Genomic DNA, 16755 nt, shown 5'->3' with positions numbered 1-16755 from the left:
GGAAGCATCCACAAAATTATTATGCTCATACGAAAAATTATTATGCTGTATCATAATACTTACTACGCGCGAGACACTTATCGATAAGATTTAATAAAAATTACTTCCATACATTATAATAATTGTGATGCGGCATAATAATTTTTCATAAGAGCATAATAATTTTGTGGATGCTTCCCTTACTGTTTCAAGTTTCGTCGACAGCATAATAAAAATTAGTAGGTTTTGAACCAACATTTTTCTCCGTGAATATTTATTACTATTTAACAAATGATTTATTAACATATAAAAAATGATTTATTAATATTTAATAAATCATTTATTAGTATTTACACACTGGATTATTAATAATTCAAAAATTCCTCTTATTATTTTTAGAAAAGTTTTACATTAATCTTCTCGTGATGGGAAATCTGTAAATAAAATAAAATTATTTATCAATAATAAAATTATTTGAAATAATTTTTTGAGAATAATGAATTGAATTTAAAAAAATAAATAGTTGTAAAATAAAAAAGAAACCTACATATTCATTATATTTTTTTATTTAAACGAAGTCGTAAACAAACACTAGGGATTATTTCTTTTTGGGTCTCTTCTCGAGTTTTAGTAAGGAATTCACCAAGGATTTCAAAGTCAGTTATATGGTTTACTAGAGTGGGAATACAAAAGTAAATTCATAAATTTAGTGTTAATTTTAGAAACGGAATATAAAAAATAAAATAGGATGACAAGACAATGAATAGGTTAAGTACTGATGCTACTGAATATACCTTATATATAACTGTCAACTTACCACAAAAAATCGAGTATAACTCTTTTAAATCCCACGATTGTAGCAAAGCTTCCATTTTATTAATTGTTTTCCACAAAGTATAAAATAATAAGCAACTTATCGTATGGAAATCATGTATATGCATATATATTTTTTTACTACGCGTTAAGTATAGCCATCTATCAACACCGACCACCAACAAAATATTTTTTAACTATTAACAAATCTTATTTGGTGGAAATAAATATTTTTTTCAATATATTAAAGCTTCTTAATAGTTACAAAAATTTTGTTCTCATAAAAAATAGATTTTGTTAATACTAACGAATATTGTTAATAGTAAAAAAATATTTTTTTCACCCAAAAAAATATCTGAAAAAGATTTTAATAAATTGATTTATTAAATACAAACAAATCCTTCTATCAGTGTATTTTAAATAGGAAAATGAATTTGTAAACCGCCAGCTCAATTTTCGAGATATTGAGCTGATTTTTTAGGAGGATTTTTTTTAGGTCCCAAAGAAACTTTTGAGACTATGAGACCTAAAGAAAAAAAAAATCATTTTTTTTTGACACACCCTAATATATATATATAACTATATATATTAGACTGGGCAAAAAAAATCGACTATTTTTTTTTTCGATACTGTGAAAATATCATTCCTGATGACCAAAAAAAATTATTGTGCAAGATTGAGCTCTTAATATTGATATTAAGAGGTGTATCGTTACGACTCTTAGTTTTTTGACAGAAATTATATATTATATAGTAAGACGGCTGAGGCAGCCGTTCGGCACGCGCGTGGCTCGGGCGATCACCGAAGTTAACCCTTTAGAGTCAGAGGATCTCGAAACGTCTCCGTGTGAGACTAGTGGGGAGAGCGCAAATCGTAGAGTCCCGTGAGCATGTATGAGTGACATGTGAGAGTAGTAGTGTGCCTGTGAGTACCCTTCCGCTCGTTTGAATCTCGCGCTGCGTTCATCGACAGTGCCGTAGTTAGTATTGTTGACGTGAGGAAATAGTCTCCGAAAGTAAGGTTAGAAAAATTAAAAAAATTTTATACATTGCTATGTAATTGCAATATTACTTAACTATATTTATAATGAAACCAAATGTTGTTCTTACTTTGAATTTAAGTCCTTTGATAGTTATTATTTAATAAATAAAAAATAAAAAATAAAATAATTTTTAATTCCCGCTTAGGTGAAATTTTTTCTCTTATAATACGGCCCTGTCACATTTGCTTCGCGCTCTTTCTAATTCTATCGGGCTCCGCCAGTTCGAAGAGTGGGGTTTCAAGGTCAGACTCTAAAGGGTTAAGTGACATCGAGCATGATCACTACTTGGCTGGGTGACCGTTTAGCCACGCGTCGGGTTCGAACGAAGGTCTCTGATCGTTAGGCGCGGGATGAAGATCCAGTGGTCGGTAAAATGGGAATTTTATCGATCACTGGAGCTTCACCCAAACCGAAACTGTACTGGCTAGGTTTTCTCTGTGGTTTTCTTAGCCACTGCACCTCCATTGCACGAGGGAGCTTGTAGGGCATCACCGTAATGATGCAGTACAGTATAAGCACAAGTCGGGCCACAGCCGCACAATAAGAAAACAGTTTGCGATTTGAAGGCAAAAATGTAAAAAGATACTCCTGTATTCTATACATTGAAATAAAGAAAATAAAATAAATATATTATATAGTATGTTCTTAAAGGTAATTGAATTCCCTACAAAAAATCTCTCTTAGTAAATTCACTCAAAACAAGCCGTTTCCTTGTAACTGTGCCTTAAACATTGATTTGTTTTTCAAATTCTTTGTTTCTATTTTGGATTTTTGTAACTACTGGTAATATTAAAATTTTTTCTAGTCATAATATATATTCTTGAAGGAAATTTAATGCTCTACAAAAAAGTTCGCCAAACATTTTTCGCTAAATTCACTCCTTCGAAAGTTATTAAAGATTGAAGTTGAGTCAAAACGACTTTAGTAACGGACCTAGCTTATTTTTTTGTATCTAATCATACATAAACACTAGGGTGGCCCAAAAAAACCGACTAATTTTTTTTTTTTCGAGTCTCTTATGAAAATTTGTTGGTTTAAGATATTTTAACAGGCTTCTCCAAAAATCAGCTCAACAAAAAATGTTTAAGAGGTCCCTCACGAATTTTGAAAATATCAAAAATGATCGAAATTCGGATTTTTTTGTTCTAAATTTCTTCTTTCTCGTGGCAGCTATAGTTTACTTTTATGAAATCATGACTACGCTGAAAATTTTAGCCGAACGTTAAAATATTTAAACGTCGCTCAAGAATTTTGAATGTTTCCGAGTACTATCTCTTAGACGTTTTCGAGCGACCCTTGAATATTAATAATAAAGCTTCTCAATTTTTTCACTATTAATTTGTATCATAATGAATAAAAATACAACTCGAGAAATAGAAATAATAAGTTATTTACTTACTTTTTTATTTTTTAATTCAATTTTTAGGTTTTTTTGCTTATTCAAAACTTACCCAATTTTATTGTTCGAAACTGTCCTGTGTATTTTCGGTTATGCAAAAGTTATATTTCAGTGAAATGACAATATTTGAGTTATAAAAAAATACAAAAACTAATTCAAAGTATATCTTACATATTATCAGTTAATATTCAAAATTCTCGAGCGCCGTTTAAATATTTGAATATTGGGCTGAAATTTTCAGCATAGTCATCATTTTCGAATATATAATATTGCTGCCACGAGGAAGAAAAAATTTAGAAACAAAAAATCTGAATTCCAATCATTTTTGAAATTTTCAAAATTCGTGAGCGACCTCTTGAATATTTTTTATCGAGCTGATTTTCGGAGAGGCGTCTTAAAACATCTTAAACCAACAAATTTTCATAAGAGACTCGAAAAAAAAAATAGCCGGTTTTTTTGGGCCACCCTAATAAACACATCTGTTCATCTATAATCCATTCTGTTCAAGTGCAGCCAAAACTGATGTTTGATCATAATGTCTATTCATATAAGATCAAATATGCTCGAATATGATTTTTATTCCTGGAAAGCTAACTAATTCGAGGCTGTTTATTACAGTACTCTAAAAAATTAAGGGTACAAAAAGTTATAGAAATCATTTTTAGTATTTTCCAAAGAGCTATACCCTTATCTGATAAATAGGCTTATCGACATGGTTAAAAAGCACTTTACAGCTTTAAATTTCTAGTTTTCAGCCTTTTCATAAAGTTTGCTAAGCAATCGTATAAAACAACGGTAGACAGCGTTTTCCAAAATTTTTTTTAAGTCCACGGTAACACGAAATTTTTTTCAATTGAACCAATGCATAGGTCAATTAGCTTATTTATTTGGCTTCAATAAAATTTTTTCCTGGAGTCTTTAAAAGTCGATTAAATTATATCATAAATAATTACTCCAAGTTTCCGAAATTTTGTTTAGTCGATTGTAAGTAATTATTAACTTATCATTTTCATATTCATAGTGGATATTGTAGTGAAAATTATTGACTTTTCTTCAAAATTTAATTGTTATTATATAAAAAAAAAACTTTAAAACAGTAAAAACTAGAATACGACTAATTACTGGGCTACTTAATTAATCGAGATCCCGCACGTAAAAAATATATACAATGGACTATATCCCTAGAATATATTCCAGCACATATACTTTGTTAACTTGCGGAACGCTGATCAAATACAGTCTCGAAAAATTTACATCTGTTAATTGTTACTTTTTATCAATATCTCTTATTATAAGTACAAATGTTTCTTATGTTCAAGAATGATCTTTGCCTTGAATGTATTTACAGAAATATCTAAGAACATTTTTAAAGTCACAGAAATTTTCTTATTGAAGAAAAATGCATCCGTAACTCCATTACATCCACGGGAATTTTATCCGTATCTCTATTACATCCACGGAAATTTTATCCGTATTTCTAACTATTGCCGTTTAGAGACACGGATTCCTTCCGTGGAAGGTGCCAAAAGCAGCACGGATTTATTTACGGAAATATCTAGGGATATTTTTAAAGTCACGGAAATTTTCCGATTGAAGGAAAATGCATCCGTATCTCCATTACATCCACGGAAATTTTATCCGTATTTCTAACTATTTCCGTATTGCCGCTTAGAGACACGGATTTCTTCCGTGGATGGTGCCAATAGCAGCACCGTAAATGTTCTCCCACTTTTCTGTGCGCATGCGCTGTTCATAAATGTTCGGTGGTGGGGGCAATTTCCGAGGTGTATTCTCTTACTGGAACCACTTTATACACGAAGTTTCTTATGAGCGCTTCACTAACGGTATTCTCTACTTCAGTCTTAGTCAGTTCAAGCCGGACAACAGTCGTCATTACATCGTTTTACATTTATTATTTATTATTAAATAAACTGTTCTACTAATAAGCATAATAAAATAATTAAAAAATTCTTATTTGATAACGTAGTTCGCAATAAAAATAAGTGATTTGAAAATTTTTAAATATTTATTGTGTTGAGGGTTAAAAGATTATTTAAAATGGAAAGAGGTTATACTACGATAAGTGAAAATAATATCGTTTTCAAATGGAAGATTGATCAAATTGATTTTATCATCACTAGTCAAACTGATTTGACTTTTAATTCTTCTGAATTCTCATCAAGATCTAAAGTCAAAGACAGATGGTGTCTTAAATCAATCTTTGATTCTACAGAATATGTAGACTTTTACTTGTGTTTAAAAAGTGATCATCACGATTTGAAAACAAAATTTTCATTTTTTCTTTTGGATAGTAAGAAAGAAAAAGTTTATATCGCAAAGTATCAAGAACTTTTCAGTAAAGGAGAAAGAAAGTGTTATTCTTTAGGAAAACAAAATTTACTGGACAAAAAAAATCGAAATTTACCTGGAGATACTTTGACAGTGGGTATTGATCTTACTGTGTATGGCAGCCCTATTACAATTTCCACAAAATTTGAATTAAATATTCCAAAACGTCCAATGGCTCATGACTTCACAGAGATTTATAACTCTGGAATCGGCAGCGATGTTGTTATAAATGTGGGCGATACTAATTTTGAAGCTCACAAAAGCATTCTGATGGCGCGAAGTCCTGTTTTTGCCGCAATGTTTTCTCATGATATGATTGAGAAGAAAGAAAGTAAAATATCAATATCAATACCAGACATTACTCCAAGGGTATTCGAAAAAGTCCTTGAGTACATTTACACCGATAAAGTAACTGGTCTGGATGAAATTAATGTTGATTTATTAAAAGCTGCGGACAAATATCAACTACGATCACTTAAAAATATTTGTCAGGAATCGCTTGGTAAAATTTTGACTCTCGAAAATGTAGTTTATTTTATGGCTTTAGCTGATTTGTATAACGCCACTCATCTGTTTAGATTTACAACTAATTTTTTGGTTTTAAATATAGAAAATGTCATTGATAATCTGGATTTTGAAGAATTAGAGAAATCACAACTTTCTCTAGCATTGAAACTGATGAAAGGATTCATTTTGAAAAATGCTCAAAGAGCTGGTATTCCTGATCCAATTGCAAAGTGGTATGTTCTTATTTAATTGTTTTTTTAATAAACTTTACTTATATTGATTTACTAATTTTTTATATTTTCAGATTTGATAATAATTTAAATATCCAAAATTGGAACTACGTGCAATAACATGGTGCTTAACAGTATTTCATAATTTTAAAACTAATTTTATTATTTAGGTACATTAACATGTTATAACTTCCTAAATTTGTGAAAATTTACAATTTTCTTAGCGGGAAGTTAAATAAAAGCTCTAGTTTGGTATGAAAAATCAATTTTTAATACATAAGTTATTTTTAATGAACTCGTAGTTCATAAGTCGTAATTTAAAAATGTAATTATTAATTTGATTTATTTATTTATATTAAATATACGAATATTGTATATATCAAAAATAAATTACTTTGTATTTTTAATTTTGTGTAATTGTCACAATTTATTTTAATATTTAATTATTCATAATTTTAATCACTATTATTTATTTATTTATTTAATTCGAATTTTTGCAATTGTTTTTTAAAATTTTTTTTTTCGTCTTTAAGTATTTTAAGACAAAATAAGTAGAGTAAAAGTAGAATCATTAGATAGAAAAAAAGAATAATTAAATTTTTATTTCAAACATCACTTTTAAATAAATATTCAAAACTTTTATTGGTAAAATTTTAAATAGAAATTGCAACGGAAGTAGTATAAGTTAATAAATAATAATTAGCGATAGAAAGTAACCATAAGTTTAAAGTTTCATTTATAATAATTACTTATAAATTTAAGTCTCCATTGACGACTTTTTTTTTTTTTAAATATCAATTAAGAACGAGCTTGCTGATTACAAAGAAGATTCTAAAACAGGTAAGTGCGAAGTCATATTTACAATCCAGCATTCAGCTACATTTTCTTTCATTACCTGCATTGGAACTTGAAGGTTCAGTCGCGGGATTACCATCCCTTTGAATTTGATGTGATTCATTTTAATTCCAAGTTCATTATTGGCGGCACTCATTCGGGCTCAGGTAGAAATTTACCATTGAATTTGTTTTCAGAATACCTTCATGTTTTGAATATGGATTATCGTAATGACAGTTACATACAATTGTACCATAGTGCAATATTTATATTGAATGACCCGCATTTTCATAGTAGTCATTAGTAAATAATTTTGTTTATGCTTTTCTATAACAAAGAATCGTCAATTATGGGTCATAAGTTATTTAAATTTTAAGAGTAGACAGATAATTAGATAGTTATAGAAAGTTAAAGAGAGATAGACAGGATAATTATAATAGTCGAGACTATGGCGATTATATTGTCTCCATAGTCGAGACAATAATACAATCGGGAATTCCGTATTGTTAAGTGGACAATCAATTTTAGTAGACAGAAAACAATTTTAAGGATAACTTAAGAACTTCTAATGTCTACTATGGGCTTACTTTTTAATAATTTTATCTTTGTTATAGGATAATTTTTCCAAAATTACTTTTGTAATTACAATTGAGCATTATTTTGAATTTTTTTCGTTAAACTTTTTAGAAAATCCAGAGTATCAGTCGAAAAATGTTAATGACTTTGGTTTTATAAGAAAAAACCAATAAATATTTTTTTCTTTTAAACCTAATAATTATGTGATATATAATTTTTCTTTATGTACATTACTTATAAAAAAATCTAGGCGTCGGTTGACCCTGCGGGCCAGCCCTAAAACTTCCCGCTGTTTTCGAGCTCAAGGAGCTTGAAAACATCACTGTAAATATATTTTCGAGCTCGAAAATGCTATTACATGGAATCATTTCTTTCGAGCTTTTCAAGCTCTAACAAGTTACGTTTTATGCTAGAGTTTGAAGAATCAAAAATCATTAATGAAGAAGCGGCTTTTAAATTTTTACTATCGATTATGTTCTCTCAAATAAATGTGTTGAGGCAGAAATCAATGTCAGGGATCAAAATCAAGATTTGAATGAGTTTTGACTTAGGTCAGAGCAATAATATATGGAATATCCGAGAAAAACATTAAAGACTGGGTTTTTCAATTTTTTGCTGACAATATGTTTAAAACTAAGGAACAAGTTATATGACATTATCTGATGATCGAAAGAGACTATAAACAGAAATAGTTGGTATGATTTCAGACACATTTTAGCACATTATATTTTGTTTTATCCGGAAAAAATAACATAAAATGTTATTTTTTAACTTTTCAGCGCCGATATTCTTTGAACAAATCAACCGATTTTGACGTTTGAGGTGGCAATCGGCGCGTTTTCTTAAATTCTAGAGCTGATTAAATTTTGAAATCGATCGGATGATTCACTTCAAAGATTATCGAAAAAAACCGTTGAACAAATTAACCGATTGAGATGGTGGTGGCATTCGACGCGGCTTATAAAGTTCTAGAGCTGATTAGATTTTTAAGTCGATCGTTTGAGTCGTTTTTGAGAAATCACTAAAAAACTAAAAAAAAAAAAATTTTTCTTTTTTCGTAATTCGCCAATATTTTAGAGTCTGCTTGATCAAATGATCTAAAAATTTCCAAGAAAGTTGAGGGCCAACAAGCTCTTTCGATTGCCACCTCAACCATCCAAATCGATTCATTAGTTAAAAAGTTACAAAGAGTTTACACACACACACACACACACACACACACACACACACACACACACACACACACACACACACACACACACACACACACACACACACACACACACACACACACATACATACATACATACATACATACATACATACATACACACATACATACATACACTCGGACATCATTCTGAAAATAGTCAAAATAGCTTCATAGGGCCTCAAAACGTCGACATCTGATGGAAACTCGACTTTCGAAAACCGGGGTGAAACCAATAACTTCCCAATTTTTCGAAAATCGTCAATTTTCATAGCGGGAAGTTAAAAATGTTAATTATAATGGTTTTGCTAAGAAATCAGTCAATGGTTATAGAAAATGTATAGAATTACTTTTCATTAATTTTTTTTTTTTGTATATACATCTTGAATGACATAAAATTCAAGAAAACATATTAACAATATGAAAAAAAAGTATTATTATACTAATTTAACTGTTCATCTATTGGTACACCAAAATGAACTCGTGTCCAGTATTGGAACAGCCAGTCATATTAATAACATTAATATTAATAACATTAATATGACTGACTGTTCCGGTACTGGACACGAGTTCATTTTGGTGTACCAATAGACGAACAGTTAAATTAGTATAATAATACTTTTTTTTCCATATTGTTAATATGTTTTCTTGAATTTTATGTCATTCAAGATGCATATACAAAAAAAAAATTAATGAAAAGTAATTGTATCCATTTTCTATAACCATTGACTGATTTCTTAGCAAAGCCATTATAATTAACATTTTTAACTTCCCGCTATTGTTTTCACCCCGATTTTCGAAAGTCGAGTTTCCATCAGATGTCGACGTTTTGAGGTCCTATGAAGCTATTTTGACTATTTTCAGAATGATGTCCGAGTGTATGTATGTATGTATATATATATATATATATATATATATATATATATATATATATATATGTGTGTGTGTGTGTGTGTGTGTGTGTGTGTGTGTGTGTGTGTGTGTGTGTGTGTGTGTGTGTGTGTGTGTGTGTGTGTGTGTGTGTGTGTGTGTGTGTGTGTGTGTGTGTGTGTGTGTGTGTGTGTGTGTGTGTGTGTGTGTGTGTGTGTGTGTGTGTGTGTGTGTGTGTGTAAACTCTTTGTAACTTTTTAACTATAATGAATCGATTTGGATGGTTGAGGTGGCAATCGAAAGAGCTTGTTGGCCCTCAACTTTCTTGAAAATTTCAGATCATTTGATCAAGCAGTATTAATTTTATGTCCAAATGAAAACCTTGGGCTATAGAAAGTATTCAAAAGGATTCAATTTTCATCTTTTACAATACTTTTCAATGAACTTTTTTAATCAGGGTCTACTCAAATATTTTACTCAACATTATTTCAATTTACTTATTATATTTTTTTTACTTTCAGATAAACTAACAATGAGTAATGGAATTACATACAACAAATTGATGCTCAATAACTTTTCTATTCCCTCGCGGAATTGCCATAACGGTATTTCTACGGTATTTGCCTATTATTTTTTGGGTATAAGCATTATTACGGTATACCCACGGTATAAATGTGGTATATTTGTGAAATTTTATTACCGTATTAATACCGCAAATATATTGTGTTGATACCAAATTTATATAGGGACTATACCGTATTTATACTGTGGTTATACCGTATTTACGCTCTCGCTATACTGTATTTATACGATGATTAAGCTCCATTTATATGGTTTTTATGCTGTACTTAAACGTCGGTTGTACCGTATTTATACGGTTGCTATACCTCATTTAAACAGTGGTTACACGGTATTCATACAATGTTCGCACCGTATTTATACGATGTTTATGCCGCATAAATATGGTGGTTATGCCACTTTTATACGGTGATTATGCCGTCTTACTCTTAGAAGCTGAAAAATACTTTTCATATCTTTCAGTTTCATTAACAAGCAATCTTCAGATTCTATAACAGATACAATATGTTTTACTACTATTTGCATTCTTAAATGATTCATCTCTTCACTATGTTCTGCTTTCAATTGTTCAATAAAAAAATACAGTTCATTTTCACTTTAAAAAAAAAATTTCTTTCGTATTAAAAAATAAAAACTCTTGAAACTAGTAAAAATTTTTCAATTTAAACATAAAAATATGTTGACTTGAGGAAAAAAAATTTTGATTCAAGATCAAAATTTCAAGATAATTATTTACTTGGCGCAAGAAAATTTTGGTTTTCCGAATCGTTGAAACAAAATTTCTTGAATCAGGAATTTTTTTCATGATTCGAGTTAACTATTTTTTCTATGTAGTAATAATTTGCAAGAACATTAGTTAATTTTGAAATACAATGAGAATCAATACTAATAACTAGAATTATTTTATGATTAAAAATTATAAAACACGTTCAATTTAAACATGTCTAAACACTGCAGTGTTTATGTAGTTTGGGTATTTTGACATAAAAGTTTTTTTTAGCTCGTAAAATTCTTTATTTGTACGTTATGAAAACCTACACGCGTCTTTTAAATTTTAGTTTCTCTACACAGAAAATACAGTTAACTTGAACCTAGAAAAATATTCTTGATACAAGACAATTTTTTTTAACGAATCGGAAAATAAAAATTTTCTTACACCAAATAAATAATTATTCTGAAATTTTTAATCAAAATTGAATCAAAATTTTTTTTCCACAAGTTAACATATTTTTATGCTTTAATCGAAAAATTTTCACTTGTTTTAAAAGTTTTCATTTCTTAATACAAGAGATATTTTATTGAAGAAAGCCATGCCAGGTTATTGTAGCAATATTGCCTTTTTTTGGTGGAAAAAAATAAAATTTCTTGGAATAATTACTATTTGTTTAACGCAAGAATTTACGTATGCTCCAACCAAGAAAAAAAAGTTGCTCAAACCGAGAGAAAAATTTCTTGGGAGAAAAGATATATAAGGAGATGAGGGAAGTCACTGGTGCTAGGCAACAGCAGCAAGAATAGTTCGGTGCTCGCCACTTGACAGCGCCTACGACTTGTAGTGTCTCTGGTAAGAAACTTATTTCAGAAGTTTTATATTCCAAACTTGTGACTATTCAGGCTCGGGTACTCCTCCGTTATTTGACCAAGTGATAGGTACCTTTTTGATGGTAATATAGTACATCCTATATTACATAAAGATAAAAATATTTATGATCAATGTTTCCTTAAATACTTTAATCTCTGAATTTGAACTTGAACTTTAAAAATCAAATATTTTAATCACAAGTCTATAGAATCTCTACCGTATGGTTGAAAATATACGAATGACATAATACATTGTACAGTAATATATAAATATATAAATATATATATATATATATATATATATATATATATATATATATATATATATATATATATATATATATATATATATATATATATTAGACTGGGCCAAAAAAATCGACTATTTTTTTTTTTTAACGATACTGTGTAAATATTATTTGGGATGACAAAAAAAAATTATTGTGAAAATTTGAGCCCTTAATTTTGATATTAAGAGGTGTATCATCGAAATTTTTTATTTTTTTTTAATGAGCGGGTTTTTGTCTCATAACTCTCAATCCATCGAGATAAACGAAATCGACTCATATACATTGTTTAAAGGAAATTTGATGCTCTACAAAAAAGGTCTGATTGAAATTTTTCGTCAGATGAACCGTTTCCTTATAATCATGCTTTGAACGTTGGTATAATTTTAAAATTTGATTGTTCAACTTTGGAATTTTGTAATTCATGTAAAAATAAGTTTCCAGAAAAAGCCAATGAATGATTTTGAAGGAAATTGAATGCTCTACAAAAAAAGTCTCTTAACAATTTTCGCTAAATTCACTCCTTCAAAAGTTATTCAAGATTATTGAAGTCGTTTTACATAACTTCAACCTTGAATAACTTTTGAAGGAGTGAATTTAGCGAAAATTGTTAGGAGACTTTTTTTGTAGAGCATTCAATTTCCTTCAAGAATATTCATTGTCTTTTCCCAGAAACTTATTTTTACATGAATTACAAAATTCCAAAGTTGAACAATCAAATTTTAAAATCATGCCAATGTTCAAAGCATGATTATAAGGAAACGGTTCATCTGAGGAAAAATTTCAATCAGATCTTTTTTGTAGAGCATTAAATTTCCTTCAAAAAATGTATCCAAGTCGATTTTGTTTATCTCGATGGTTTGAGAGTTATGAGACAAAAACCCGCTCATTAAAAAAAAATAAAAAATTGCGATGATACACCTCTTAATATCAAAATTAAGGGCTCAAATTTTCACAATAATTTTTTTTTGTCATGCCAAATAATATTTTCACAGTATCGTTAAAAAAAAAAAATAGTCGATTTTTTTGGCCCAGTCTAATATATATATATATATATATATATATATATATATATATATATATATATATATATATATATATATATATATATATATATATTTAAATAATTAAATAGAGCCATTTATCATTAATAATTATACATTATTTTTTTTACCCTGTACTTGATAAATTCCGTATAAACATCTTATTAAATCAGTAGAATTGCTGTGTGAACTCGGTAGAAATGCCGTATAAATTCAGTAGAAATACCGAATTATTACGGTAACAATGTTATATTATTACGGTAGAAATGCAGTATTATTACAGCACAAATGCCGTATTTTTACGGTAAAAATAACGTATTAATACGGTACTAATGCCGTATAAGCGCAGTATAAGCTCTGTAGGAATACCGTAATTAAATTTCACAAACATACCGTATAAATACGGTAAAACTACTTGTTATCGACTACGTTTATGCTCTTTTAATACAGTGTTCAAACCGTATCATGAAAACCGCGTGGGATTACTTAAAAACCAATAATTATTTTATTATTTTAAATATCTTCAATAATTATTACAAGTCTTTTATATTTAATGCGCATGTTTACTTCTTGTTACGGTTGAATTTAAAAAGTATTTAAAGTTATCGATACCATCTAATGGTAAAAAATTTATTACGTGACGTGGCATAGGATGAAAAAAAATATCATCATTTTACTCCCACTCTGGATGTTTTATGTGTTAAATGTTCTCCCACTTCTCTATGCGCATGCGCTGTTCATAAATGTTCGGTGGAGGGGGCAATTTCTGAGGTGTATTTTCTTACTGGGACCACTTTATACACGTGGTTTCTCATGAGCCCTTCGCTGACGGTATTCTCTACCTCAGTCTTAGTCAGTTCAAGCCGGACAACAGTCGTCATTACATCGTTTTACATTTATTATTAAATAAACTGTTCTACTAATAAGCATAATAAAATAATTTAAAAATTCTTATTTGATAACGTAGTTCGCAATAAAAATAAGTGATTTGAAAATTTTTAAATATTTATTGTGTTGAGGGTTAAAAGATTATTTAAAATGGAAAGAGGTTATACTACGATAAGTGAAAATAATATCGTTTACAAATGGAAGATTGATCAAATTGATTTTATCATCACTAGTCAAACTGATTTTACTTTTAATTCTTCCGAATTCTCATCAAGATCTAAAGTCAAAGACAGATGGTGTCTTAAATCAATCTTTGATTCTACAGAATATGTAGACTTTTACTTGTGTTTAAAAAGTGATCATCACGATTTGAAAACAAAATTTTCATTTTTTCTTTTGGATAGTAAGAAAGAAAAAGTTTATATCACAAAGTATCAAGAACTTTTCAGTAAAGGAGAAAGAAAGTGTTATTCTTTAGGAAAACAAAATTTACTGGACAAAAAAAATCGAAATCTACCTGGAGATACTTTGACAGTGGGTATTGATCTTACTGTGTATGGCAGCCCTATTACAATTTCCACAAAATTTGAATTAAATATTCCAAAACGTCCAATGGCTCATGACTTCACAGAGCTTTATAACTCTGGAATCGGCAGCGATGTTGTTATAAATGTGGGCGGTACTAATTTTGAAGCTCACAAAAGCATTCTGATGGCGCGAAGTCCTGTTTTTGCCGCAATGTTTTCTCATGATATGATTGAGAAGAAAGAAAGTAAAATATCAATATCAATACCAGACATTACTCCAAGGGTATTCGAAAAAGTCCTTGAGTACATTTACACCGATAAAGTAACTGGTCTGGATGAAATTAATGTTGATTTATTAAAAGCTGCGGACAAATATCAACTACGATCACTTAAAAATATTTGTCAGGCATCGCTTGGTAAAATTTTGACTCTCGAGAATGCATTTTATTTAATGGCTTTAGCTGATTTGTATAACGCCACTCATCTGTTAGAATTTACAACTAATTTTTTGGTTTTAAATATAAAAAATGTCATTGATAATCCGGATTTTGAAGAATTCGAGAAATCACACCTTTCTCTAGCATTGAAACTGACGAAAAGATTCATTTCCAAAAAATGATGAAAGAGCTAGTATTCCTGATCCAATTGCAAAGTGGTATGTTCTTATTTAATTATTTTTTTAATAAACTCTACTTATATTAATTTACTAATTTTTTATATTTTCAGATTTGATAATAATTTAAATATCCAGAATTGGAACTACGTGCAATAACTTGGTGCTTAACAGTATTTCATAATTTTAAAACTAATTTTATTATTTAAGTACATTGACATGTTATCTAATTATTATTAAGAGTAATTTATGTTTGTCTATTAATCAAAATAGTAAGTGGCCTATAAATTAAGAGAAAGTTCCTCATGCGTCTAGTTGCCAATTGATCAATTTATATAAATTAAATTTTTGAAAATGTCACATTTAACTTTTTTCGTAAAGGTCTGTCTGTATATGTACACAGCAAAACTGAATCAAAGTAATTTAAAAGTGAATAATTAATTAAGAAATTTGATTCATCTTCCATTATATTTTTATGTACAAATTGTTTTTTATACTATTGCTATTGTAATTATAATATTTCAGTTACTTTATAAATAAATAATATAATAAAAACGAAAAGTAGGTTTGATTTCTATACATAAATAAAATTTGAAACATTTTAATAACTAATACGCACGCTTATAGGATAGAAGTACCATTTGTGGCTACTGCTCCATTTTTGGACATTTAATACTTTATTTTAATCAATGAAAAAGTATAAAAAAACAAATAAAATATATATAAATAACAAATAAAACTTGTAATAGTTACATATTTGTAAAATTAGTCAATGCGTATTTTACAAGTTATTTTATTTACAGTTTTAGTGTCCAAAACTGGGTCTCAAATGGCCACAACGTTACTTTTACCTCATTTACCCTGTATGAGGTTGTTTATTTCTAATCCTTACAGTTATTATAAAAACTAGAAACCAATACCGCACTGATCGAAAGGTTATCTTGGTTCAAAGAGAATTATCTTGAGTCAAGAGAATATTTAGGAAAATGGAATAAATCTTGGTTGAAGAAAATTTTCTCTTAATTTTGATTATTTTGATTCAAAAAGTTATGTTTTCGACCCAAATGGGTTAAAGTTTTAAGTTAAAAATATATGATTTTAGTTCAAAAAGAAAAAATATTTAAAGAAAGTAAATTGTTTTTTGAATTAATATTTTGAATTTCTTCATTCATGTATATTGAATATTTTATTCTATGAAATTTAACTTCTCTACGTAAGGAGTCAGATTTCTTAAACCAACTAGTGGCTATTGCTTGAAACAAAAATAAAAAAAATTCAAGTCAAGAAAATCAAGCTCTTGGTTTTTTTCCATAGCAGCATTCGGATAACAGGAGCACTCGAGTCTATGCAGCTTCTCTACTTCGGACACTACTTTGTGTATGCACGTAGACGCCCGAAGATCCCAAAAAAATGAAACGAGTCTGTTCA

The 16755-nt window shown here is 29.0% G+C and overlaps 3 protein-coding genes across 5 annotated transcripts in view; 2 read left to right on the top strand and 1 right to left on the bottom strand.

Moving 5' to 3' along the window:
- The window catches only part of LOC130664951 (NPC intracellular cholesterol transporter 2-like), a 30221-nt gene extending 29250 nt beyond the window's left edge, over window positions 1-971 (bottom strand). Inside the window, exon 1 of the mRNA XM_057465152.1 lies at window positions 797-971. Coding sequence (XP_057321135.1) covers window positions 797-920 — 124 coding nt within the window. The 5' untranslated portion in view covers window positions 921-971. The remainder of the gene's footprint in view (window positions 1-796) is intronic.
- Window positions 972-4665: 3694 nt separating this feature from the next.
- On the top strand, window positions 4666-6489 carry LOC130665184 (speckle-type POZ protein-like A). 3 transcript variants are annotated; one of them, XR_008989520.1, is made up of 3 exons: window positions 4666-6107; window positions 6193-6322; window positions 6394-6489. XR_008989520.1 is itself a non-coding variant. In XM_057465484.1 (3 exons), coding segments are annotated over exons 1-3 (924 nt in total). In that variant the 5' UTR covers window positions 4666-5291; the 3' UTR covers window positions 6395-6489. The 3 variants fall into 3 exon arrangements, 2 of the variants coding, with proteins under 2 accessions (XP_057321467.1, XP_057321466.1); XM_057465484.1 differs by having other exon boundaries at window positions 4666-6084; XM_057465483.1 differs by having other exon boundaries at window positions 4666-6322.
- Window positions 6490-14097: 7608 nt separating this feature from the next.
- LOC130665200 (speckle-type POZ protein-like) lies at window positions 14098-15774 on the top strand. The gene is made up of 2 exons (XM_057465505.1): window positions 14098-15369; window positions 15441-15774. The coding sequence occupies exon 1, from the start codon at window positions 14338-14340 to the stop codon at window positions 15331-15333; it is 996 nt and encodes a 331-aa protein (XP_057321488.1). The 5' UTR covers window positions 14098-14337; the 3' UTR covers window positions 15334-15369; window positions 15441-15774.
- The last annotated feature ends 981 nt before the right edge of the window (window positions 15775-16755 follow it).

Source organism: Microplitis mediator, chromosome 3, assembly GCF_029852145.1.
Source record: "Microplitis mediator isolate UGA2020A chromosome 3, iyMicMedi2.1, whole genome shotgun sequence".
In the NCBI taxonomy this organism is placed as follows: Eukaryota; Metazoa; Arthropoda; class Insecta; order Hymenoptera; family Braconidae; genus Microplitis; species Microplitis mediator.
The sequence above is the reverse complement of the archived record's forward strand: the minus strand, read 5'-3'. Positions and strand labels throughout refer to the sequence as shown.

Coding starts and splice junctions, on each gene's coding strand:
- LOC130665184 (XM_057465483.1), top strand. CDS start 5,292: ATGGAAAGAGGTTATACTACGATAAGTGAAAATAATATCGTTTTCAAA.
- LOC130665200 (XM_057465505.1), top strand. CDS start 14,338: ATGGAAAGAGGTTATACTACGATAAGTGAAAATAATATCGTTTACAAA.